The sequence below is a fragment of the Dryobates pubescens genome, chromosome 4 (assembly GCF_014839835.1).
Source record: "Dryobates pubescens isolate bDryPub1 chromosome 4, bDryPub1.pri, whole genome shotgun sequence".
Taxonomy (NCBI): Eukaryota; Metazoa; Chordata; class Aves; order Piciformes; family Picidae; genus Dryobates; species Dryobates pubescens.
This window is the reverse complement of record NC_071615.1, coordinates 3,318,113-3,344,099: the sequence shown is the minus strand read 5'-3', so window position 1 is coordinate 3,344,099 and position 25,987 is coordinate 3,318,113. Positions and strand designations below refer to the sequence as shown.

At 45.8% G+C, this 25,987-nt stretch overlaps 1 protein-coding gene across 1 annotated transcript in view; it reads left to right on the top strand.

Annotated features, from left to right (window-relative positions):
* Nucleotides 1–25,971, top strand: part of FOXK1 (forkhead box K1) — a 51,828-nt gene extending 25,857 nt beyond the window's left edge. Inside the window, exons 2-9 of the mRNA XM_054180331.1 lie at nucleotides 1,740–1,937; nucleotides 13,711–13,867; nucleotides 15,596–15,742; nucleotides 17,510–17,703; nucleotides 18,828–18,994; nucleotides 19,696–19,977; nucleotides 23,012–23,236; nucleotides 25,496–25,971. Of these exons, the coding sequence (XP_054036306.1) occupies nucleotides 1,740–1,937; nucleotides 13,711–13,867; nucleotides 15,596–15,742; nucleotides 17,510–17,703; nucleotides 18,828–18,994; nucleotides 19,696–19,977; nucleotides 23,012–23,236; nucleotides 25,496–25,716 (1,591 nt within the window). The 3' untranslated portion in view covers nucleotides 25,717–25,971. The remainder of the gene's footprint in view (nucleotides 1–1,739; nucleotides 1,938–13,710; nucleotides 13,868–15,595; nucleotides 15,743–17,509; nucleotides 17,704–18,827; nucleotides 18,995–19,695; nucleotides 19,978–23,011; nucleotides 23,237–25,495) is intronic.
* Nucleotides 25,972–25,987: the final 16 nt, after the last annotated feature.

The following is a 25,987-nucleotide window of genomic DNA, read 5'->3' as shown; positions in this document are numbered from 1 at the left end:
GAGCACCTGGTTACAGCAGAGAATTCCATTACTCTGTGAAAGAAAGCTCAGCTGAGGGCTTGAGAAATGATGCAGCTTTGCTCATAGTGGTATTGAGCTTTGATCTGTGTGATGCTTATGCATTCTCTGCTTTTTTTCCTATAAGCAAATCCATGCAGCAGTATGAAATCCAGAGTGGTGGCTGAACAGCCTTGCTTTAGCTTCACCTTGGTAAACAGAGTGCCTGCTGCTGGCGTTGTGAGTCCAGGCCACTGAATGCTGAGCCAGCTCGTTGGAGAAATGAGGTGGGGAGGGCTGGAGCACTTTGCCTATGGGGACAGGCTGCGAGAGTTGGGGCTGTTCAGCCTGGAGAAGAGAAGGCTCTGGGAAGACCTCATAGCAGCCTTCCAGTACCCGAAGGGGATGTACAAGTTGGAACTTGATGGTCTTTAGTTCCCTTCCAACCCAAAGCATTCCACGATTCCGTGTTTCTCGGCACTTGTGTCACTCGTGGCATTAAGGTGAGGCGGTCACAGAGACAGATTTACTTGCTGCCCACCTTCTGTCACCTGGCAGGATTCAGTGCTGCACTGGTTAAAAGACGTGAGTTCAGCCTACGCCAGCACTTAGAGCGCTACACCAACACTGCTGAGTCTCTGCTTTGCCTTCTCTAGCCGAGACGCTGGAGGCCAGCACAATTACTGTGCACTGCTGGCCTTTCCCACGGTGAAACCTGCTTTTTATTTCCTGCTGCTTTAACCTTAGTGTCAGTGAAATGATCCCTGGAAAGCTTTTATTGATTGCACATTATTGTCTAATTAAAGTGCAATAAGAATTGCAGAACACTCACTCTTGCAGCCCTGTGCCTGTTGCAGGCACCAGAAATGGGAATGCTTTCTGTTCAGGCATGGAAAATGGCAGTGCTTATTTCCCTTTGAATTTCCCAGCATCTTCTGAAGGCTGTACTTGTAGGGGGGTGATTATTTCTTTTTTTTTTCTTTTTTTTTTTTTTTTCCCCCTAAATAGCAATTGGAAAAAAGTGTTACTTAGGGAAGAAATGAGGCCCTGTAGCCTTGTAGGGGCCCCGTTTTGACCCTGCTTGCTAGCTATAGCCTATGTTCTCTAAAGGGAGGCACTTCTAAATGAATGGATTTTCATCTGAAGCCTGCTAGACGGTCCTTTAGCATCCTCTAGGGGGGTATAAATGGATACTAGTGACACAATATGTACAGACTCGGTCTTTGCATATACAATATGCAGAGGCCAGTTTGTCAATAGTGCTGCCTGGTCTTACCTGGAGGCTGTTTATTGCTCTGTCTGGACTTTATGGCTCTTTTGCTCCGTGTTGCCTGTGGTTTGATTCTTTCTAGTAACTTTTATCTTCCTGAGTTATGTGCAAAGAGCTAATAAAAGATAAATCCTAGTCCTTGATCCAGCAGGAACCCAAGTGTTTGTCATTATAGTTCTGCATCTTGCGTAGTCATTGACTGAATGCATGGCCTTGGGGAAATCACTTAACTTACTCAAATCTTTAGTTTGCAGCCAGTCACTAGGTCGCAGATGATACACAGTGATACATTTACAGAGATTTATGAGCGATCAGTAATTCTGTCCAGGACACCGAGCAGAAAGATGCCACAGAGAATGGCGGATTGCTGTGCTAGGAATGAATGGATGACTCAACAGTTGCACCCAGATGCACTGAAGCATGTTTAGTGTTGTGTGTGTGGAACTGACTTTTCCCTTTCTTTCCCCTGCAGATGTACTTTCCGATTCCCTAGCACGGTTATAAAGATTCAGTTCACATCTTTATACCATAAAGAGGAAGCAAAAGAGGAAGCCTCATCGCCTCCCCTTCGGCCACTTTACCCTCAAATATCGCCTCTGAAGATCCACATCCCGGAGCCGGATCTCCGGAGCGTGGTCAGTCCCCTCCCGTCCCCCACAGGCACCATCAGGTAAGATATCAGCTATCCAAAGAGTGCTTTCTGGAAACTCCCATCTGTGTTCTGTGACATCAATCTGTCAGCCCTGTTCTGTTTGGGAGTCTTGGTGCATGATGTGCACCATGAAATGCAAGTTAAACATCTGATGCTGAAAATGATGGAAGGCTGCAAAAAATCTGCTGTGGTGGCTGGAAAGAGGGCATCTGGGCTACTTGTAAGAGCTCAGAGGGTTTAAGGGAGAACTTGAGTGTTAGTTTCACGCTATAGAATTACTGGTCTATCTTTGGCAGTGGAATTAGAAATATCTATCAAGAGCTACCTATATGCATGGGGAAAAGAAAGCAGGCAAATTCTTCCTTTCTATGGTGAGGCCGCCTGTTTTATTTTTATCTCAATAATATTCTGTTGTTGCTGGGTGGTGCCGGTGTTATCTGGACTTAGGGACAAGGGTGGCCATTGGCACGTGGTTTCCTGGGAATAGAAGGAAATGGGGGTAGGATGCTGACCGTGTACTGAGGGGCTGCAGCAATCTGAACGTACATCTGGGCGAGTATCCTGTTTGGTGAATTATCTGATTCACAAACGTGCGGCAGAAATAACCTGAACGCCAAGTTAGTGTCTGCAGTGTTTTCTGGTTTTCTCAGCAGAGTGTTGCTGTAGCAGAGGTAATCTCTTTTAACATTAAAGCTGTCACTTGGGGTATTATAAATTTTAGAAAGTAAACTCGTGTGTAGGATGAGTTGCAAAACGTGCAGGCCTCAGAGCAGTGAGAGTGTACCTGGTAGCAGCAATAGCCTTTGGTGTGCTTGCTTGTCTGTGGAAAGGTACAATACACAAATACCCTCTTACAGTTAGCAGTAATTCAGGGAGTAGTATTCAAATTTAGGTGGCTCAGAGCGACTTCAGTGTCACAAGTGAAGCCAGTTTGGTTTTGCATAGATCTGCAGGCGCTTGCTTGTTTGGGTTTTTCCACCCATCTTGCGGAGCTGCGCAGATGTGCAGCGCAGATACTCGAGAAAGAGGGGGCTGGAGGTAGCTGTGGTTTTAGTCCTCTGTTCAGCCACTGCTTTTAGTTTATATTTAACCTTCTCTTTTTAGATGAAGCTTGTTGCTGGGAGGAGAGGGGGATGGTGCCTTTGCCAACATATGGTAGTTAGTTTCCATTCAGTCATCTTGCGCAAAGCAGCGCAGTGTGGTTTGTGTTACTAACAGAGGCTGTATCTTGCGACTCTGGCATATGCCTGCGACTGATATTTGACTCCCCGAGAATGTTTCTTTTGCATAAGGAGAAAGTGGAAATAGTAGTGTTGAATTGTGCTCAGCCCCTAACGGCGTGTTTACTAACGATGATTAATGATTGCATCCGTTTGTCTTGAGCAGGAGCTAGCCCAGCCAAGACTGCAGAAAACCTCAAAAGACAGCTGAGGTTTCACTTGCCAAACCCCTTTCGTTTCCAAGTTCTTCTTGCAGAGGAGGGGCTGACACGTTTGTAAACATCCCTGCTCGGCCCCTTCAGCCTTCCCCTCTCCCCTGGCAGGGTCCTGCAACCCTGGTACCCCCATAGGCCAGGCTTTGGGAAGTGATTTGGGTGTTTCAGTTGGAGAAAGGGAATGCTCTTGGGGAGCATGCAGCCACACATTCTGACCAGCTGTCTTTTGGAGCAGCTCTCTTCTGTCTCGGTGGTTTCACAGTGGTGGGTGAGACTGGAATGTTGTCCTCTCCCAAGAGGCGAGCAGGGAGGGTTGACAGGAGCTCATCATGGGACCCACACCCCTCTCCCATTGCTGGCTTTGGGAGGTGGTTGCATGAGCTGGGCTCTCCTCCTCCCTCTCCCCCTTCTAGTATTTACTTTCCTAATTTGGTGCGTTTGCCTTGCTCCTCCCTGATTGGCCCATGGAAAATTATTGCAGTTTGGAAATCCTGGGCAGGGTGAAATTTCCTTTTTGGAAAACGGCTCCTGGCCCCCTTTTCCTGCCTCCACCCTGCTGCAGGGCAGGGGCTGTACCTGTGCTCCCATCAGATCCAGCCCTGCCCTCCTGACCCCCAGCCCTGTTCTACCTCCTTGTTTACACTGCAGCTTGCCTCCCTGCAGATTCCCCCCTGCAAGCTTCTGGGCCTTTTTCAGCCTATTTATTTTCCCTCTGCAAAGTGCACCACCTGGAGAGAGAATGAGCTTTGGTTAAACAAAACCAAACCTGCCACCCTCAGCAGCTTTGCAAAGCAAGATTCCTGCTTACTCCTAGGGAGAAATGTGTCCACTGTTTTTGTAGCTAGGTGCTTTATCTCCAGGAGGGGCCCTTTGTAGATGTGTTTTGAATGCTGTTGTACAGCTTTAAGAGAAAATGTTGTCTGGCAGCATGCTGTGAGGATTACACACAGGCATGGCTTATTTTGTCCTGCTTTGAGTTCAAAATTCCTTTTAAAAAAAGTCAGACTTGCATGTTCCAAGAAGTCAAAGGCACTGTGGCTGTAAGAAATCAGTAGGAACAGGCTGCCATTTCACACAACATAACAAGGGGCAGAGTGGCACCAAATCTCCTCACACTGGATTCAGGACATTGAAATGCTGCGTGAAAAACCATGTGTAGCTTGGTTATCAGCTCTGCCTCTAGGGAGGTAAAACTGAGTCACACTTTCAGGAGTTAAAAGATGATCTTTCGGTGCATGGCTTCAAGGTTCTGCAGCTGGCCTTTGGAGGATGCTCTTTGGGTGACACCAGTGACACGATGTTCCTCACCTTTGCTAGAAACACTTAGCTTTGCCTGGATTTGCTCTAGGTCCATGATACCAATGTGAATGTGTTGTGCAATCTGGTTCCCAGAGTGGCTTGTGTGTGGATTGTGAAACAAACCCACAGAGACAAGATGTGATGGAGGAGCCTATTCCTGGTGTCGAAGTCATGCTGAGTTGGAGCTTAGATTTACAGTGTTTGAGTTTCCTTTTTATTATCTTCCAATTGGTGCTAATGCCCCTGTAGTAGCAATTTAACTCACTTTTCCAAATAGCATCTCTCTCCAGCTGCCCCTCAGGGTTGGTTTTCTTAGTATTTATGAAAATTAAAAGATTTTCCTGTATCTCTTTCTCTGTTCTAAACAGCACTTAGTTCTCACTGGTGTGTGTATATATTTTTATATATATATATATGAAGCTACAACAAAGGAATACTAAATGCTGTACTGTGGAGGTCAGTGTCATTATTCATATTTTACAGCTGCTACTTCTGGCTTATCTCTGCACCAGAACAACTGTGGGCTTGAACACTTTGTCTTGTACTCGTTTGTGTTTTCACTGAAAGGGCACCAGATAGTTAGCTCACACACAGTCTTTATCAGTTAGAAAGAAAGAAAAAATTCTTTGGCATGTAGGAGGAGCAGCCATTGGAGCCCTGTGAGCAACCTCTGCTTGAAAAGTGGAGAGCTTCAGTGCTAATGGTTGCACTGGTACCTGCTTGTGGGTGGACCCCAGTTTGTATTTTAATTGTTCGTACTTCACGTGCCTGCCAATGTCCAGCAGTTGCTAGAAGGGTCAACACCTGATTCACAATTACATTAATGCTATGACTCAAAAAATGCCAGGTTGGAAAGGACCCCAAGGATCATCTGGTCCAACCTTTCCAGGTAATAGTGTAGTTTAAATGAGCTGCCCCAGCACCCTGTCAAAGCTGAGTCCTAAAACTGTCCAGCGTAGGGGAATCCACTGCTTCCCTTAGGAGATGATTCCAATGCCATAACTGTTCTCATGGTGAAAGATTTTCTTCTGGAGTCCAATTGGAATCTCCCCAGGAATAACATGTGCCCATTACCCCTTGGCATTTTGATGTAACTCCTTGTAAAAAGGGAGTCTCTGTCCTCATGGTAGGCACCCTTTATGTACTGGTACATGGTAATAAGGTCTCCCCTAAGCTTTCTCTAGGCTGAATGAACCCAGTTCACTCAGCCTTTCATGAAAGATCAGCTGATACCCTTCTGCATCTTTTTTTTTTATAAGCTTGATTAGTAAACCAGAAGATATGAGCTGCATTGCCATGCTTTTATGAGCTGTATTCTCTAAACCTTATTTCCTGTTCTCCTTACTTTCACTGGGCAAAATTAGTTCAGTAGCACACTGCACGCTCCGATAGCGGATTACTCAGAGGCCTGCACTCTGGGAGCTGCAGTTATCTTGGCTTAGCCACCAACTTGTTTTGTGGCCTTTAACAGGTCATTTAAATTCATTGTCTGATTTTTATGCATGCATAGTGTAATTACTACTTTCCAAGAGTGTGTAGTAGATAAATTATGTATTGAGCTTTTATTCCGTAAAGCGTGACAGGATGTGTGTGTCTGAGCCGTGTTACAGTCGACCTGCAAGCTCTGGCTCTGCTTTGATTCTGACTTGGCTTGGAAAAAGGGAATGCTTTTTTTTTTTTTTTTAATAGGCTGTAGGACAGCCTAACAGCACTGTTTCAGAGCACTGGGGATTTAATCTGAACTTGTACGTTTCCTCTAAAGGTATGTGGTGGGAAGCTGATTGAACCCTGACTTCAGCGGGTGCATTCACTCACTGGAACAGAATTACATGAATATTGCCTGCTCTGTTTCATTCCAGCTTCCCAGCTTCACATAGCCCTATTAGCTGTTTAACTGAAAAGCCAGTGAAGAGCTCCAAGGCAGGGTTTTTTTGCAGGCTCTTTTGCATTGTCTCTGTTATCCATTACTTCCTGCATTCGAGGAGAATATATGGCTTGGGTAACTCCCACAATTGGACAGACCAGTGATTATTTTTAATCACCCCTGTCTCCAAACCACAAGCCGTCTGGTGTGATGCACATACATCATGTACGGAAAGCAGCAGGCTACGCTGGGCTCGGGAGTTCCTACTCATACTTACGTCTGATAATGGACCATGTGCTGGAGGAGATGTGCCAAGCCATGTGCTGGAGGAAAGGTTGCAGATGTCACCCGCTACACGAGCACTTCCTCTTCCCCAGATCACTATGAAATGCTCACTGAATCCACGGTGGGAGTGAGCTCACTTCCTTTCAAAGAGGGGAACCACTGGAGCAGAGACAAGTAACAAGGATTTCAACTTTCTCTCACCGTGACTTGTTCGACAGCTTTGTTTTTCTTTAGCGTTGTGCGGGCAGGATAGCTCTCAGATTTCTCCTTTCACATCAAAATACAGCTCGGTTTGGCAGTCTCACCACTTGTGATTGTTTCTGCAACCTGAAACATAAAACATGCAAGGACTTGCCTTTCTTTGAGTTGTGATTTTGGGGCTAGGCTGGGGAAGGAGAGGTTCTCACCCGTTCTTGCTGATTGACATCCCATGGAAATGCTCGTTTTGCAAGCTGAAGTGCTGCACTTTGACCTGATTCTTACCTATTGCACATAAAAAGCATCCCTGGATCTTTCAGTGCCCCTTTTTGTAGCCTCCTGAAAGGGGATGTAGAGGCAGTCTGAGGATTGTGGCATTTCTCTAACCATAGTCCTCCCGCGCAGGGCCACACACCTCCAATTTGTGTTTGAGGAGGAGAGTGGCGAAGATGTCAGGAGCAGGGATTCTTCCTTTGTACTCCAGAGGGCCTTCAGAAAAATTGCCTATTTGGACAGGAATCTGTGCATTGGCAGTGCTGCCAAGGTCGCAACATTTATCCCTGCTATGTGTCTTGTACCTGCTTCACAGATGTGCACCCAGATGTTCTGCAGAGGCACTGCTCACCATAGAATCACAGAATCAATAAGGTTGGAAAAGACCTCAGAGATCATCAAGTCCAACCTGTCACCCAGCACCTCATGACTGCTAAACCATGGCACCAAGTGCCACATCCAGTCCCCTCTTGAGCACCTCCAGGGACAGTGACTCCACCACCTCCCTGGGCAGCCCATTCCAGTGGCTAACAACTCTCTCTCTGAAGAACTTTCTCCTCACCTTAAGCCACAAAGCTGGAAATAGATTTTATTTGTTTTATTATTATTATTATTATTATTATGATTATTATTATTATTATTATTATTATTATTATTATTATTATTATTATTATTATTATTATTATTATTATTATTACTTTTATTTTCTTTTTCCTCTTTAGCAATGCAGATTCCAATGCAGGTGAGCAATGGTATGTGAGATCCCAGGTAATCTTTCCTCTTCATCATAGAGGGGATAGGTGCTCTATCCATATACCTGGCTTATGTTAAGCCTCTATAGCTTGATCCCTACAGATACCTTTCTTCCAGAAAGGAATGAAATTCAGTAATGAGGCCCCTTTCCTGCATTCTTGTACTGCCTCTCCTTCTGGGGAAACTGGCACTGGAGTTTGGAAGTGTTTGTGTTCCCAGCTTGTTCATAGACTTGTAATGTGACCATAAATAAACCATTTAACCACTGGCTGATTCATGGGGGGTTTGTTGTTCTTGTTGTTGTTTGTTTGTTTTTCCTCCAGTCTGTGGCCAGGATTGAGGGAATCTTAGAGTGTTTTACATAATCTCATATGTGCTCAGGCAGCAAATCCCTCTGCACCAGTATTCTGCCTCAGATGGATGTCTTTGGGGTAATGCAAGAACACAAAAAAATACTGAGTAATGCTAACTTACTTGCAGTCTGCCCCCACCATTTTCTTGGATCAGGAGCAGGGACTTCCTGACCATGTCTCATAAAGCCCTTGATGGATTCCCTGTCTTCTTCCTTTCCCCAAGACTTCTTGCATTGACACAGACTTTTGTCATCAGCCCTGTCTTACAGCAGTGTCACTACAAGTGTAGAAGCACTGTCTGGTGTTTTGGACATGCTGAGTTTCATTTTGTGTGCTACCCTATCTTCTGTTTCAAGAGGCCAGGAGCTGAACACCTCCTCTTGGCTTTGTTTTTATAGGCTCAGTCCCCTTGCTCCTCAGCTTCTGTCTTAAACTATTTGTTTCCTATATGGAATCTGCTCCATACCTGTGATTGTCCTAGTTATCCTTGTCAGTACCCTCTCTGGCTCTGCTTCATCCTTCAATGTTTTGAAATAAGAGGCAAGTAATTGACAGCATCCTGGGTGTGGGCACACCACACACACAGTGTGGTACATCTTCTTTTTGCACTGTGATTCTTTAAAACAAACTGCTTTTGGACGTTGCAGCAGTAAGTTGGACATGCTCTCCCATAGCTGGTGTTGATAGATTTAGTTGTTGCTAGAAAGTGCTTTGAGCTCAAGAGACTAGATTCCTTTTGGCAAGAGTTGAAAGTGATGCTACAAAGACCTGTTTCATTTTCAATAGCCAGAAGTTCAGTGCTGTGTTTAAAAGACATCCTGCTCCTTACACGGGTGAGTGTGTTGCAGGCACTGCATTCAGTCCTCCTCTTTCTGGCCTCGAGGCTGAAGAAGGGTGAAGTGTTAAATGGAGAACGTGCTGCAGAGGGCTGATGTGATTCAGCACGTGGTTGTAGTCTGAGTCGAAAGCTGAGTCTCAGCCTGGTATTTGGGGAACTGCAGCTCACTGCCTGCCTGCAGTCAGTGTTTCCAGTTGAGATGCTGAATCTGCAGTGGTATCAAAGATCTCGGGGACTTGGGGCATTAGCCATGGTGCCGTAGAATTTAGATACCAGATAAGTATCATAGAATCAGTCAGGGTTAGAAGGGACCACAAGGATCATCTAGTTCCAACCCCCCTGCCATGGGCAGGGACACCCCACACTAGATCAGGCTGGCCAGAGCCTCATCCAGCCTGGCCTTAAACACCTCCAGGGACAACGCCCCAACCACCTCCCTGGACAACCCATTCCAGGGCCTCACCACTCTCATGGTGAAGAACTTCCTCCTTACATCCAGTCTGAATCTCCCCACCTCCGGCTTCACTCCATTCCCCCTAGTCTTATCACCACCTGAGATCCTGAGAAGTCCCTCCCCAGCCCCCTTCAGATACTAGAAGGCCACAATTATGTCACCTCGGAACCTTCCCTTCTCCAGACTGAACAGCCCCAACTCCTTCAACTGCAGATGGTTTGTCTGTGTGCTCTCTGAGTCTTCCAACAGTATAAACCACTTGATTACAGAATGCTTCCTTCCATAACAGACAAGCTTAGCTCAAGTTAGTTTGTATAGCTTGTAAGCCAGGATTGCCTGCACAGAGAGAAGGCATGAATCCCAGCAGCGAGTCAGGGGGTCTGAGAGATGGGTGGAATTGCAGACCTAGCTATGTCTTTCTCAGTAGAAGGTTATAGTATCAAAATGGATCAAGTTATCACCAAATATCAATGCAGTATTAATATCCAACTAATAGTAATTGCTGTCCCCACATCTCATTTGTGGTTTATAGCACAAATAGGTGTTTGCAAGCAGAGAAACCTCTTTGTTCCATAACGTTCTTAAAGGAGGTGTGAGTGCATGCAAGCATCCCCAGCTCTGGGTGGCAAGGAGAATTCCAGGAACTCCAGGAAACTGATGTCACTGCATTGTGTTTGCTTGTTTTCTTTTGACTGCATTAATGTTTAATTTTAACTTAACCCTCAGAAGAGGTATTTTTAGTAAAACTGTTTCTTCACTCCTTCTGTTCCATGGGGACTTAGTGGAACAGATTGTGTCTCCTTGTTTTTTCCACTTGTCAGCTCTTTCTCCCTTCCCTCAGAAGTGCTCTCTGATGGTTGACTGAGAGCTTGGACACTTTGTGTGTGTGTTACCATGTCTCTCTGCATGGAGTGGCTAGAAGTTTGTGGTATTAGTTCTTTACCCATGTCTCTTGATGTGACCATTGTTCCAGTCTGGAAGGGGCAGATCTACCTGGATAAAAGTTCTCTTTCCAAGTCTTTGGCTACAGATGTTTCTTTTAGGTAGCTGGGGTTGCTTAGCCTGGAGAAGAGGAGGCTCAGGGGAGGCCTTATTGCTGTCTACAGATACCTGAAGGGAGGTTGTAGCCAGATAGGGGTTGGTCTCTTCTCCCGAGCAGCCAGCACCAGAACAAGAGGGCACAGCCTCAAGCTGCACCAGGGGAGGTTTAGGCTGGATGTTAGGAAGAAATTCTTCATAGAAAAAGAGATTGGCCATTGCAATGTGCTGCCCAGGGAGGTGGTAGGGTCACCATCACTGGAGGTGTTTAGGAAGAGACTGGATGGGGTGCTTGGTGCTATGATTTAGTTGATTAGATAATGTTGGATGATAGGTTGGACTCAATGATCTCAAAGGTCTTTTCCAACCTGGTCTGGTCTGGTCTGGTCTATCCTATCCTATTTAGGGGACTATCATGTTCATTGGTGTCTGTCTACTGGGAGAGGCTGGCTTTTCTGAAAGCTGACAGTGCTTGAGGTTGGAGGGGCTTGGTCAATGCTCAACAGAACCTTTACCCTGCCAGGCTGTGATTTCTCCTTTTGTTTCTTTTTTTTTTAAGGCAGGGGAGGGTCAAGAAACCATACTTCAGACTCATTATCAGCCTCAGAAGCTAAAATTTGAACAAGCAAAGAAACCTGACTACTTCCTCTGCTGATCACGAAAACATTAATCAATTCTTTTATCTGAACTGCATGGGACAGTCTTTGAAGCCACACCAGTAGAGTAGGTTTGTTTATTTAAACAAAAGTAAAGGCAGAGAAATACTGAAGAACTTTTTTTTTCCTCTTCCATATCTTTGACCTGATTTTTTTGGCTGCAGCTCTGTGATTTGCTGTTTGTGTGTTTTTGCAGCTGAAGAACAAAATCAGAAAGCTCTGTTTCATCCTGTTCCATTCCTAGTCCTTGTGTTACAATAATTGCTGGAGTGCCAGGCACAAAGATAAAAAGAGTGGCTGTGTTTTTGGTTTGTCATTGTTTCATGTATGAAAATGGCTTTTCGTTTGTAATTATCTACACAGTGTGAGAAGTGTGTATGTGGAGGAGCTATTGAAAAATGACAGCAGAATAATTAAATTCACACCAGCTCCCCATGTGGATACTAAGACATCAAGAGTGTCTTCTGTGGTTTAGCATTAGCCACTTCCAAAGCAAGCTCAAAGCGTGTAAGAGCAAACTTTGATTCATTTTCCTGCACAAACAGGTTTCTGCCTTTTGAAAGCCTAGGTACGAAATGCCTTTATCTCTGGCAGAAGGAGATGTACACATAGGGGCTCATCAACAGTTAGATGCTTTGCATCTCCTGGAAGCTTCACCTCCTGCTGCACTTCTGAAGAGCATCACCCATTAATGCCAGGGACTATGGGTGGGTGCTGAAAGGGTTACCGGGTGCTGTACAAGGCTTTGCATGGCTGGTATGGAGGCGATGGGCGAGGTTCTGTTTCCTACTGCAAGGGTTTGTTGTGGCTGAATATTTTCTGTTGCCTTTTCCCTCTCCCCTGGTTTCCCCCCCACATCCTGTAATTCCCTTCTGAAAGAAACCAGTCTGTGTTGTGCTGAGCTCAGCGCTGCAGCCATTTGCAAAGACGCCACAAGGAGAAGCAGCACTTCTCAGTTTACAGGCTGGACCCTGCTAAGAAACAGGTCATTCCTTCCCCTGTCAGAGTGCTTGTGCCCAGTGAGCAAACAAAGGCTGGCCACTGTGTGTAGGTGCTTGTGGGGGTAGCTGTTTAACCAGTCACCTTTTTGAGGAAGGGGCCAAGTTCTGGGGGTTGTTTTGAGCAGCAGTTAGCAGAGCACTCGCTGAGCATCAGTGACTGTGTTTATTTGTGGCAGGGTTAGCACTGCTGTACGATTGTTTGTGCCAGTTTTACTGAACTCTGTAGTTCCCAACTGTGGGCTTCAATTTGCATCTTCTCATACAATTTGAACTGCTTGCTTGGCTATGTAAATCTTCTGTGTATTGTTTTGCTTTCTTGTTCACTGTTTTTCTGCTCTTCTGCAGAAGACACATGTCATCCTGGGATTCAGCTCTGTCCTGCTGCTCTGGTGTGGCACCCTTGGATGCTGGACAGCACTGAACAGAGACAGACAATTCCCAGATCATCCCTCTTCTCCTATCCTTTCACCCTGTAAATCAAAGATGTGTGACCCCCGGACAAGCCTTTCTGATTAGATCTCATCTCGCAGCATTCACTTCTGTGTGCCTGAGCGCTGCTGCAAATTGCAGCCACCTTTTATTTGCTTGTGCAGCCTTTGATCGGCTTTAGCAGGGCTGTCCTTCTCGGTAGCTGTTCCTGTCATGCCATCTTGTGGTGGCCCTGGGACTCTGAATAGTGTCTTCTTCCCACAAGCTGATGAGTTGAGCTACCTTCTGTGTTGCAGTCTAGTGATTGCAGCTCCTTTTTGATAGCTGCATTTTTGTGCTGGTGAATCCAGGAAATACTTCTCTCTGGCTTGTTTGGCAGGATGTGATCTTCCAAAGTTCAAGTGTTGTGTTAGACAGGGACTTTCACAGCAAATGCCAGTGCTGGGGGCTTGAACTCTGATGTAAAAGAGCATAGCCTGTATCTGTGAGGATTGAACATTACCTGTGGTACAAGGAGAGTGGAGTAGTCTTTGTTCACCAGTTACAATAGCAAGCTGTTTATTTAGTAAAGCATTCATCCCTGACACAGTGCATGTTGGTTTAAGTTCTGCATTGTTTTCAGTGCTTCCCTGAACACAGAGGAGCTGTTGAATACTTTGAGACTCTTCTGTCTTGTGGTTGCAGAAAGTGTGTGTGTGGCAGGTGTCAGGATTTCCTAGAAAATCCAATTTTATCTCTTACTCCTTTTTTTCTCAGTCTCTCTCAGCTTTGGATAAGCCACAGGGACAAAAGTAAGTCCAGTGCCTACCTGCTTCTGTGACCTGTGAGCTTCACTGTACCTTAGAGAGTAAGAAGTGTGTGCCTTGCTAATAAATGAAATCATGAATAACTGTGTTTCCTTTTTTGTGTCTACAGTGTTCCCAACTCTTGCCCGGCCAGTCCACGTGGTGCTGGATCCTCAGGATATCGTTTTGTTCACAACATTACCTCGGATCTGCAGCTGGCAGCAGAGTATGCTGCAAAAGCAGCATCAGAACAGCAGGCAGATGCATCTGGCGGGGACAGCCCAAAGGTTCACAGAAACATTACTTTACCCGGCCGTGCTCACTGGGAGGGTTATTAAGACCTGGCAGTTTATTGCCAGTGCTGGATACAGTTAAAAGGGGGCTAAGAATGCCCTGGCCATAAGGACATTGTATACAGTATCCTCCAGGGGGTTGAGACCGTGCCTTCAAACTAGCCTCATACTAGTGTTAGTGTTTGAGACTCTTGAACATGTCCAGAGAAGGGCAGCGAGGCTGGGGAGAGGCCTTGAGCATAAGCCCTACAAGGAGAGGCTGAGGAAGCTGGGGTTGCTTAGCCTGGAGAAGAGGAGGATCAGGGGAGACCTTATTGCTGTCTACAACTACCTGAAGGGTGATTGTAACCAGGTGGGGTTTGGTCTCTTCTCCCAGGCAACCAGCACCAGAACAAGAGGACACAGTCTCACACTGTGCCAGGGGAAGTTTAGGCTTGAGGTGAGGAGAAAGTTCTTCACAGAGAGAGTTGTTAGCCATTGGAATGTGCTGCTCAAGGAGGTGGTGGAGTCACCATCCCTGGAGGTGTTCAAGAGGGGATTGAACGTGGCACTTGGTGCCATGGTTTAGAAATCATGAGGTGCTGGGTGACAGGTTGGACTTGATGATCTCTGAGGTCTCTTCCAACCTTATTGATTCTATGATGGTGAATCTGCTTGCTTAGCTGCCCAAAATGCATTCCAGTTATTCACAAAAATGGGTAAGCAAGAATAATATCTTTTTGTTTGATAAATCAAGACCCTCTAAAGAGTTGCATCAACATTCTGAGCCCTCTTTTCTCCTTTTAATTGAGTGGGGTCTTGCAAAACACAAGTTGGAGAAAAGGGAAGCAAGGAAGGAAACCAGATCCTTGTCATTAGAAATCTGTAGTCTGACTTTAAAACAAACACAAAGGCCTGTCAAGCAGGCACTAAATGAGGAGAGTAGCAAATGGGATTCAGATTAAAAACTAACTTAGTTATAATGCTAAAATTTAATTTTGGTGAGCTGATCTTCAGATCAAAGTTAGAGGTTTAGCTCCAAAACCACCTGATTTGGGATTGGGTGGAGGAGCACAGCACTAAATGGCATTTTTTTGTACATTGAATTCTCCCTTGAGACAAGAAGGGCTGTTCTTGATGGAGTAACATGAAGAGCTGGGAATACAAGATCTGGCAAACAAATTAAAGTTCCTAGAATGAAACAAATCCTGCTGGAGAGGGGAAGGGAAAGGCTCAAGTTTCATATTGGGCTTGTTGCTGGGAGGAGAGCTGATAGCATGCTTGCATGAAACCTTTCTAACAAAGTGTAGTTGCAGCTGGGCAGAATCAAGGCTTTCGTTTGCAGTGACTGTTCCCTGCACCTCCTAAGTCTGCTTCCAGTTGCCTGTTCTTACCCTGTTCCGTGTGCCTGGTGTAAGCTCGTGTGGTAAATCCAGTGTGAAACAGAATCTGACTGAAGTTAGCTTTTTGTGTGTGTTTCTGGGGAGGGGGAAGGAGATTAAACTATCTGGCTCAGTCCTGTAGTCCTCTTTGCACACACATGGTTGTGCTAAATTTGGGAGCTGGCAGTTCTAAAAGAGGTGTGAAAGGGAAGAGGATGCTGCTGCTCTTCTTTGCCCCTGATGCTCTCTTAGTATCTGTGGAAACTACAGCCCAATGTGGTTTTTAGTTTGGATTGCTGGTACACTCTAGTGTAGGAATTCCCTATAGTGACTAAACTTCTGTTTGCTCTTTCTTCCTTAGGATGAGTCCAAGCCACCCTATTCTTACGCTCAGCTAATTGTGCAGGCTATATCTTCAGCACAGGACAGACAATTAACACTAAGTGGAATCTATGCCCACATTACCAAGCATTATCCATATTACAGGACTGCTGACAAAGGCTGGCAGGTGAGTTCTGGATACTGACAAGCTTTTAAACTACTTTGAGAGGGTTTATCTGCATTGAAATGCATTTATTAAAGGTTTGGGGCACTGGGAATAGAGCTGCTTTGACTGTTCCCAGAGTGAATTTGTTTAACGTAACTACTTTGTTTGTGGGTGATGAGTTTGGTGTTTTAAAATGCTTTCTAGGGCAATGCAGTGTGTTAGCATTGGGCTCTCTGGCCTCTGAAACCTTTCTAGTGCTGTAGTCATGTGTCTTTCATTTCTGCTTGGTTTTATTCTTCCACATCCTTGCTGTCGGTTACTCCTCTGTCCAGATACTTGCCTGAATCTTCCCTAATCCTCCACCTTGTCTCTGTTTGGTATGATCCATCCAAGCAGATGATGTCCAGCCTAAAACTGAGGCTCAGTTTTTAATTAAAATAACTTCCAATCACAATTGGTTTGTTTCCGCAGTGCATTGTTCAAGTTACAGCTGGCAAATTTTGAGTCTCAGAATGAGAACTTGGGAAACTATGAGTCTGTGCCTTCCTTGTGGTATTGAAGGAAATCTGACCAGCTTCATAGGAGAGCTTGGATGTAGTTAACACATGCTAAATCAAGCTTAAATGTTCACTTGAGGGCTGTTTTCAAAGTTCAAGAAACCTCAGCTCCACCTGCTTTCAGGCTTTTTCTTGGCATCACACCTTTTAAATGGGTGTTGTCATTTGAATATAATACACTAATGCAGCTGGAAAGCCTCTCACAGCTGCTGATTGTGTTGTGATCAACTGGCAGGAGCAGAGCTGCTTGGTGCACTTTGAGTGCAGTTGGAATAAATACATTTCTGCCTCCCTGGCTTTTCCCTGCAGTTCTAATTAATTGTGGAATTCACTTCCTGCCTTAACCTGCTCAGCAGAATTGGGCTTTGCAAACCAGTTGCTGTGTCCTGCTTCAAAGAGAGCTACATTTCAGTAGAGAGTCAAGTTGTCTTTTACCCTTACCCTCCCCTCCCAGTAGCATTGTAAAGCTTCATTCACTAGTGAAGAGCTCATCTGAAGCTGCTACAGAAGCTCTTGTTCTGTTTTGAAAGTGGAAGAGGAATGGGTTTGTGCACACCTGGGCTTGCTGAGCCTTTCCCATGTCCCAAAAGACAGAGTTACAGCCAGCAAGAGGTGGGCTTTTTCAGTGTAAAGGATCAATAGCCTTGTCAACTCTGGAGAGCCATGCTGTGCTAGCCTAGTGCTACACAGGTAGTGGATTCTTCTCAGAGATAGCTGTCTGAGGGCACGTTGGCTGGCTTGCATTGCAGTTGCCATGAGGTACAGCGTCCTCTAGGGCATGTTTGGGCACTCCGGTAATCATCTGGCAGGTAAGCAGTTAGCACAGGCTCAGGCAGTTTTTTCCACTTGCCTGGAATAAAGCCTGTCTTCTGAGAGAGTTCTGATGTGGTTTAGAGTGATTTCCCCCTGCCTCAGCAAAAAGCTCTGCTTTCATTGCTTTCCACAGAGGAGTCACTGCACTGCCTGGCTCCAATGTATCGAAGTGATGGGGTAGGACCAAGCGAAACAGGCTTTCAGCATTGTTGGTAGAAACTGACACGTTTCCCCAGCTCTTCTCTTGCAGTTCTCCTCTGGCTTTGGAGCTGTGTGAGTTGAGTGACTTGTTTGTGTCTTCAGCACCTCTCCTGGTGGCAGGGGTTTTATTTTCCCAAGCTGTGTGGCACCCCCCCTTGGCCTTTGTTACGTGCTTCCTCCTGACAAAATAATCATCTCGTTCCCCTGCTCCCTGCAGAATTCCATTCGGCACAACCTCTCCTTGAACCGCTATTTTATTAAAGTCCCACGCTCCCAGGAGGAGCCTGGCAAGGGCTCCTTTTGGCGAATCGACCCTGCCTCTGAAGCCAAACTAGTAGAGCAAGCGTTTAGGAAACGAAGGCAAAGAGGAGTGTCCTGCTTCCGAACACCTTTTGGGCCTCTGTCCTCCAGGTAACTTCAGCCTCCTCTAATCTCTGTGCCAAACGCCTCGCAAAGAAAGCAAGCAAACCTCTCCTGAAGTCCAGTGAGCAAACTTCACTTGTGTTTATGGTTTGAGAGGTAATGCAATTAGTCCTGAGGCGTCATGTGAAGATTGTTCTGACTTCTGAAGTGTTTACAGGAAAAAAATTAATCCAGACCCAACCTACAGAACTGCATCAAATAGCAGATAGGTTTTGGCACCACTTCAAAGGGATTCAGAGCAGTTATCACTAGAGTGAGTGGTTTTAGATGCCAATCTCACATTTCAGGAAAGCTGTGTTTAGATGTGGATTAGATCATAGTGGGAATAAATCTTGTGGTATTTAAAACCCTCTCCTATAGGGAAGATCAGGTTGATCACGATTGTCAGCAGTGCAGCAACGTTCAGCTCAGCGTAGCCGCTCCAGTCAGCGGTGTAAGTGCAAAAGAGGACCTGTGTGCAGCGACAGCTTTCTCCAAGCCCTGTGGCTCTGAGGATAGGACTTGCATTTCAGCGTTAGCTGCAGCAGTTTCTTGTAGCATTCCTCCCACACCTCTTATTTTCTGTTAAAACAGGCAGGGAAACAGGAGAGGTTTTCAGCTGCTCAGCTTTTCTCTCCTTTGTCACTAAAGAAGTGTTTAATTCCTCATGTGTTTGGCTACGTGGGACCAGAGGTGGGAACAAAGTGGTTGGTGAGGGAAGCAATGAGAAGGGGGAGCAATTGTTCTATGAGCATATATGGGGCCAGACCCTTGCATCTTTTTTCTCTTCCTCTCCTCATTACTAAGATCCTTTGAGGATGGACTGAAATTATTGAACTGATCTGAACCTGAGGCACTCAGAGCCAGCAATGGGTCGTAAAATGAAATGTTAAACCAATCTGAAGGGTCTCATTTCCTTCAGTCAGGAGTAACATGGTAGTATTTGGTGCTAGAGCATCTGTGGGGCTATTGTGGGGCTTTCAGCTCCTCTCAGTGAGGCTGTAGTGGGTGGTGTGGAAGAAAGGCTGTCCTCCTGCTAGAGAATCCTGTACTAACTGTATCTCATGGTCTCTGCTGCTGTCTTGTGGTCAAAATGCACCTACGTTTACCAACACTACCTTCTGGTGTTTCAGGAGTGCTCCTGCCTCCCCTACTCACCCTGGCCTGCTGTCCCCTCACTCTAGTGGCCTACAGACTCCAGAGTGCCTGTCACGGGAGGGCTCACCCATTCCACACGACCATGACTTTGGGTCAAAGTTAGCCTCAGTTCCAGAGTATCGGTATTCACAGAGTGCACCTGGTGAGTAGCTCTTGTTTCACAGAAGGGTGGCTGCTTGTTGGCACCAAGTGCCACGCTGGGGACACTGCAGGAGTGCTTCTGCCAGTGTGTTAGAGGAATATATAGGTTCCTTTTCCACTCCATTGTTAGAGACTAATGATGCATATGCAGCTTCAGACCATTTTTCTCACTACTCTTTGGATGGGTGGGCAGGAGATAAAGGAATGTGAAGAAACACGTGAGCTAACCTTGAACTAGGTGGATCTAAAGAACTGGCAGCACAGTAGCCGTGGCAGTGTGTAGCTTGCTCACACTGATTTTTCCAGTCTTCTGGATAAGATCAGCTTGGCTATGCAGAGTTCTGGTGCTGTGGCCAAGGCTTTGGTAATTTGTTCAGCCCTGTTAAATATCTGCTTGTCAGCTGTGCTGTAACTGGCCTGATGTATAGGGTGTTCCTGGTGAGGTTGGAAGGCAAAGCTCATTAGATAAAGCTTTTTTTGTGTGTGTGTGTGTACTTTTGACCACAGAAATGTGCTGAGATAGAAGGCAAGGATTTGGTAAGTTAGGAAAGGGAAGAGTATTTTTGAACCCCTAGTGTTTGTTCCTCACTCCACTTCTGCCAACACTGAAGGTCTGAGTCCTGCAGATTGGAAGTGTGCATGTGAGATGAATGGAAGCCTTTTTGCCTCTCCTGCTAATGTCTGCTCCTCTCCTGCGTTCAGGATCTCCAGTCAGTGCCCAGCCGGTGATCATGGCTGTTCCTCCACGAACATCTACCCTGGTGGCAAAGCCAGTGGCGTACATGCCAGCGTCAATAGTGACTTCCCAACAGCCTCCCTGCCACGCCATTCACGTGGTTCAGCAAGCTCCCACTGTTACCATGGTCCGAGTTGTGACCTCCTCTGCAAACTCTGCCAACGGATACATCCTCACAAACCAGGGCACGGCAGGAGGAGCTCATGAAGCTGCAGGGGCGGTGTTGGACTTAGCTGGTGACCATCGAGGTAGCTTCTTCCTCTCCTTTCCTACTCTTCTAATCTTGAGCAGGATTGTGGGTGGTCAAACGCTGTTTCACACATTGGGTTCTGGGGTGGGTTGAAAATTCCCCCCAAGATAAAATTGCCAGGCCAGACCAGCTCAGCAAATGAAGCTGTATTTACAAGCAGAACTACAATCTAAAATTAAATGCAATGAATCTGTACAAAATATAGAGTCATACAACTGACAGCGTTGGAAGGGACCTCAAGGATAGGATGGGATAGGATAGGATAGGCTAAAGCAGGTTGGAAGAGACCTTTGAGGTCATCAAGTCCAACCTATCACCCAACACTATGTAATCAACTAAACCATGGCACCAAGCACCCCATCAAGTCTCTTCCTAAACACCTTCAGTGATGATGACTCCACCACCTCCCTGGGCAGCCCATTCCAATGGCAAATAACTATTTCTGTGAAGAACTTCTTCTAGTTCCAACCCCCCTGCCTTGGGAGCAGGTTGCTCAGAGCCACATCCAGCCTGGAATATACAATATTTACATATACATACAATTTATAAACAGCACAAGAACACCTCTGGACAAACCAGGGGCTACTAATAGCTTCCCCCACCCTGCTCCCTTCCCTACCCCCATGTACACAGGACAAGAGAAAGAGCAGAGAGGTGTTTGTTAATACTCAGCCACAACAAGAATGCATTCAAGGTCAGCAAAAGCCCGCAGAAGCACAAGTTAGTAGAGTGAGGAAGTGAAGAGCACAAGTAGAGGAAACTGTAAAGAGAGAAAGTTAGTTTACATATCTAGCTTTTGTTTGGTACCTGTCTGATGGAATCATTTAGAATTTATCATTAGTTTCCTCTTTTACATCCAATGGTGCTTTATTTACATTCTGCCACTCTCTGTTCAAGATCTCTGGAAAATTTTCAAGGCACAGCCTAAAACTACCACAGGTGCTTACCCCTTAATAAAAGATGTTTCTCCAGGTAAAACTTAAACCAAAGAAGTATTCATCCACTTGTCTCCACGTGGGAGCAGGACAACTGTGCTCCCTTGTCTCCTGTGACAAACAATTCTCAACACACTTTGGAGGCTGCTAAAACATGGACTACTTGAAATGCTTCTGTTATCCCCAATATCAAATGTTATGCCTGTGTATTGGTCAGCTGGATGTGCTAGGGAAGTGTGCCTTTTTTTTTCCTAGCCAAAAGAGATGGCCTAGGAAAGGCTGAAACTGTCTGCTTCTGAATGGCCTTGTAAAGAAATGGTTGAGCCCTTCTTTTTCACAGGCCTGGATTCCTAGAGGAAAGCATGTGCTTCTGGAAGTGCAGCCAGTGCCCCATTAAAGCAATCTTCAAAAACCAGTTACAACAAAGGTCTCTTTTTTTTTTTCCCTAAGATGGAAATTCCAGCCTTGGGGGATTTATTGAGTTAAATGTTCTCTTGCTGTAATCTAGACACCACCTTGTCTGCTTGCCATTTCAGAAGAGCTTGGTGCTACAGCACAGATGGGTGTTGTGCCAGCAGTAAGACTAGTTCTTCTGATTGCTTTTATGTGGGCACTGAGGCAGTGGTCTCTAAGAGGAGGGGGGTGGGGGAAGACAAAAACCTTCCCCTAGCACAGCAGCAGGACCACTGGCATTTTTAGTTCAGCACTGGTAATCTTGCTTGAGTTTCACTTGCATTCTCTACAAATTCCTGTCTGGATCCCATACATGTTCCTGAAGTACGAACAGTTGCAGCTGCCTATCTGGCAGCTGCCCCCTTCTTTCATTCACTAGTTCTTGTTGTCACTTGTTCTTTCCCTATTTGTTCCTCTCTCACTCCCACTCATAGTATTTTCCCTTTGTTCTTCCTGGTTTCTCTATTTTCCTTCCTAATCTTCCTGCTTTCCTTGCCTTTTCTCTCCCTGCTTACCATCACCTTGCCTTCAGGTAAGCTCAATGCTTATGTCCCATCTAACTCCACTCTTGCTGTCTACTAATCTTAAAATGGGAGAAGCCTTCTCTTCCTGCAGGAGTAATGAGTTTGTGCTTCCTGCTTGCCTCCTCTATGAGACGCTCAGAGGCCTTGGAAGAGAAGAGTAGTCTCCTTTCCTGCATGCCCAGCAGAAGGCTGTCCTGTTACGTTGACCTCTCACTTGTCCTGGGCAGTGAGATAAGTGGCTGAGTGCTCTCAAGCAGTTCTCTCTGTTCAGGAGCTCAACCCTCCTCCTCCTACTCAGTTTTTTTGACTCCCTCCTTGTTTCTTCCTATACTTGCACAGCTGACAAAACTGTAAGACCTCCTTGTAAATCAACCTATGTGCAGCCCTGACAGCAAGCTGTTGCAGACTCTTTGCTCCAGGCATTGTTTAAGATCTTAATGCCTGCTCCTGCTGTGTGGTATTGAGACTCGGGCCAATCTGCCTGTAATTACAAAGTGAGCTATGAGATTTGCAGTGACTGCTGTCCATATAAGAGCTGTAATGTGCCAATAAGGAAGATGATGCCTGTTTAGGACAGAGGGTCAAGTTTATAATGTAGATATTTTTCTCTGTGGCTGAATGGGTTATGCTATAAGAAGAATGTGGGGCTTTTAAAAATCTTGATAGAACATTTTAGTGTTTTCACATGTTCATCCTTGACCCTCTGTGGTGCTGAGGTTTTTTCACAGAATCACAGAATGGTAGGGGCTGGAGGGGACCTCAAAAGATCATCTAGTCCAACCCTCCTGCCAGAGCAGCATCACCTGTGCACCTCACACACCCATGAGGCTAGGGAATGTATCACTGCTAAAATGTTAATGAGAATAAAGCCTGCTGTTAAGCCAGGGTAGGGAAATAATAGAATCCACTTGGTTGGAAGGGAACTTTAAAGGTCATCTAGTCCAAACCCCCTGCAGTGAGCAGTGACATCTTCAACTAGAGCACGTAGCACAGAGCCCCATCAAGCCTGATATTGAATGTTTTCAGGCATGGGGGCCTCCTCCGCCTCCCTGGACAACCTGTTCCAACCTCGTAGTAAAGAACTTCTTCCTTGATGGCTGTGTGTTCTCCTCTTAAGCAGGCATGGATGAAAAGCCAACGATTGCGTTTGCCACGATACCCACCGCCAGCCGTGTTATTCAGACAGTTGCCAGTCAAATGGCACAGGGGGTTCCAGGCCAGACAGTCACCATCCTTCAGCAGGCAGCTCCAGTGGCCATTGGACAGCACCAGCTGCCCGTGAGGGCCGTCACTCAGAACGGGAAGCACGCCATCCCCACCAACAGCATCGCCAGCAGCGCCTACGGTAGGCCTCTCCCCCTTGCTTTCGGGGCTTTGACTGCTCTCTGAGCTTAGCACTTGGGTCGTTGTACAGCTGCAAGGGTTTTCTTTTCTTAGGATATATCAAGTTATTCCACGTGTCCAATTGCAGAGGTATTCCAGTTCTTCAGCTTCTGTGGCTGGAAATGTCAGTGGCAGATATCCTTCTGTCCACCTCTGTCTGCTTTTTCCCTAGTGGCAGAGTTTCGCTATCTAGCATTGCCTCTGGAAAGTTCAGTCTTTCCTTTGTCCTTGGCTGTGTATTTATTACTACTTGTCCTCTCCTTTTGAGAGGGTTTTTTGATAACCTTTTGAGGGTTACTTGTTGCAAGTGTTAGTGATTCTTTTGTGTAGCCTGTTTTCATTTGTTTTCTTCTGACAAACAGCCTTTGCTTTCAGCATGCCAAATAATAACATTTCCATGGTGCTCTTTAGATCTTGTGAAATATGACTCCATAGAGTATTAGGAAAATAACATACTGTCCCCTCTTAAGGTCTTAGAGCCTGAGAGAAATAAGATCTCTTTTATCAGGTGAATAGATGTAGGATTTTTTTATGTACAGGATGTGTTCTAGTCACTTGTCAAGCCTGACTTTTCAAATGCCCTACTAGCTATGTCTTGGCAGCCTCCTCTTATTGCTTGCTCAGCCCTTCAGGTTTTGTTCAGTTAAGGATGATGACTGGATAATATCCAGGTTTCCTACAGCCCTCTTCATCGAGATGAGAAGCACCTCTGCTCTGCCAGGCTGCTGCTTATGGGAGTGTTTGAAATCAAGGGCACTGGTGGGATTTGGTGGCTTTCATGAAGGCAGGAATGTTTCTACAGGATGTTCTGCCACAACCATTTGCACTACCACCTGGCTTGCACTTGAATTGCAAGAATGTTATTGGATCAATAAAAACTGACAGTGATAAGGTTTTTATGCAGCTGGCTTACCGAGACATTAAATGGATTGCTGCTACCCGGCATTAGCGTCTGTCTGTGTAGAATCAGACAGGTTTTTATACTTCAGTATTAAGATACTCTAATCTAGCTAATTTTTTTCTAGTGTTCTCATCAAACTGGAAAGCATTCCAGTTGCATCTGAGGAGTGGGGCTTTTTGTGACGGTGAATGTTCTGGTTCACAAAACAGAGCCTGAGCCTTTACTTCTCTGTACAAAGTTGACTTCAGCTGCATGCTTTAGGTTCTCTGAATCACTGAACTGTAATTGATGAGTGCCCTCATGCTTTCTTTTTTTTTTTTTTCCCTTCATCCTCCTGATACTGTGCAGCCTTCTTCCCATGCTGTGGTAGAAGCTGCTGGGCTTTGAAGGCCTTTGTTCTTTTTGCTTTGTTTATTTATCCTAGGGCTCCTTTCTTGACGCACTTAGCAGTGAACACACCGCTAATGTTCTGTCATTCCATCCTTTGCAAATCAGTCTGGAGGGCAGAGGATGTGCTGTCTCCTGAGTCCCTTTTGGCTCACTCTCTGATTGATGTAGATTCCAAAAACTGCATGTGTTTTGTTTTCTGAGCAGTGTTGTGTGCCAAAGCCAGTGTGTAAGCACATTCTCTGTCTGGAACTAGGAATTGTAGACATTTTTACAGAGGGTCACTACTTAAATAGTCCTTTTCTTCTCACCACTTTTATTAATGGGAGGGAGGCTGAGTTCTTTTGTCAGTACTGGAATACTGGACTGGGAGCCAGAAATTCCAGTGTTCTGATAGGAACACATTTGGTTGTCTGGAGTAAACATTTTCCTGCCCCTTTTACAAGTGAGATGCCAGTACACTTGATGTTTGGATTCTAATGTAGCTTCCCAGCAGACTGGCAAGTGTGCAAGCAGGGCTAAAGAATGCTCTCAACACTGAAGATACAGCACATGGGTGTTGTAGCTTCCAAGAAGTTTTGATTGTAGGTGACCAGAGAACTGCCACCCCTCAGACAGGAGATGTGCTGTGATTTTAATGGGGGATTGAACCTCTCTTTCTGGAGGTGGATGCTTAGCTGGTAATGCCTTGTTTGACAGTGGATAGGAAGAAGAAAGTTCTCCTGTGAAAGGGACTGTTACTAATTTGGTAAACTTGCACAAAGCTGAGCTTGTGGGAGAAGAGGGAGGGACAAGGCTAGCAAGCCCTTCAAAATGGGCTTGAAACCATCATGTATTTACATGTGGTGTTTTGTTTTCTTGCTTTCTGGAACAGCAAACGCTTCTGCTGCTTCATCACATTAATTCTTTTTCCTCTCTTGTCCTGCTTGCCAGCTCTTACAAACCCATTGCAGCTTCTCGCAGCCCAGGCCAGCTCATCCACTCCTGTTGTAGTCAGCCGGGTGTGCGAGACAGGGACTGAAGAGACAGCAGCAGCCACTTCCAGTGAACCTGAAGTCAAGAGACCCCGGATAGAAGAGTCCAGCGCAGCAGTCCCAGCCCAAACTGGAGTCATCACATCCACAGTGCCACAAGGACAGGCGACCAGTGAATGAAGAACCCGGTGGGAGGAGCTGGAGCGATGTGGGGTGGGCATGGGATGGCCAGAGCCCTAAAGCAGCTTTCAAAGAAAACAAACCACAACCCTAACAGCTCAAAAACCATCATGGATAAAGAGCTCTTTTTAAAGTCAGTTTCTTTTTAATGGGAGGACAACAGCTGTTAGAATCACAAGGTGCCAAAAAGAATGGAAAATCCCTCCCAAGAACCCATCTCTGGAACTCTCTTCTGTCCTTACTTCTGGGATAGTTTTCCCCACCCCCCTCT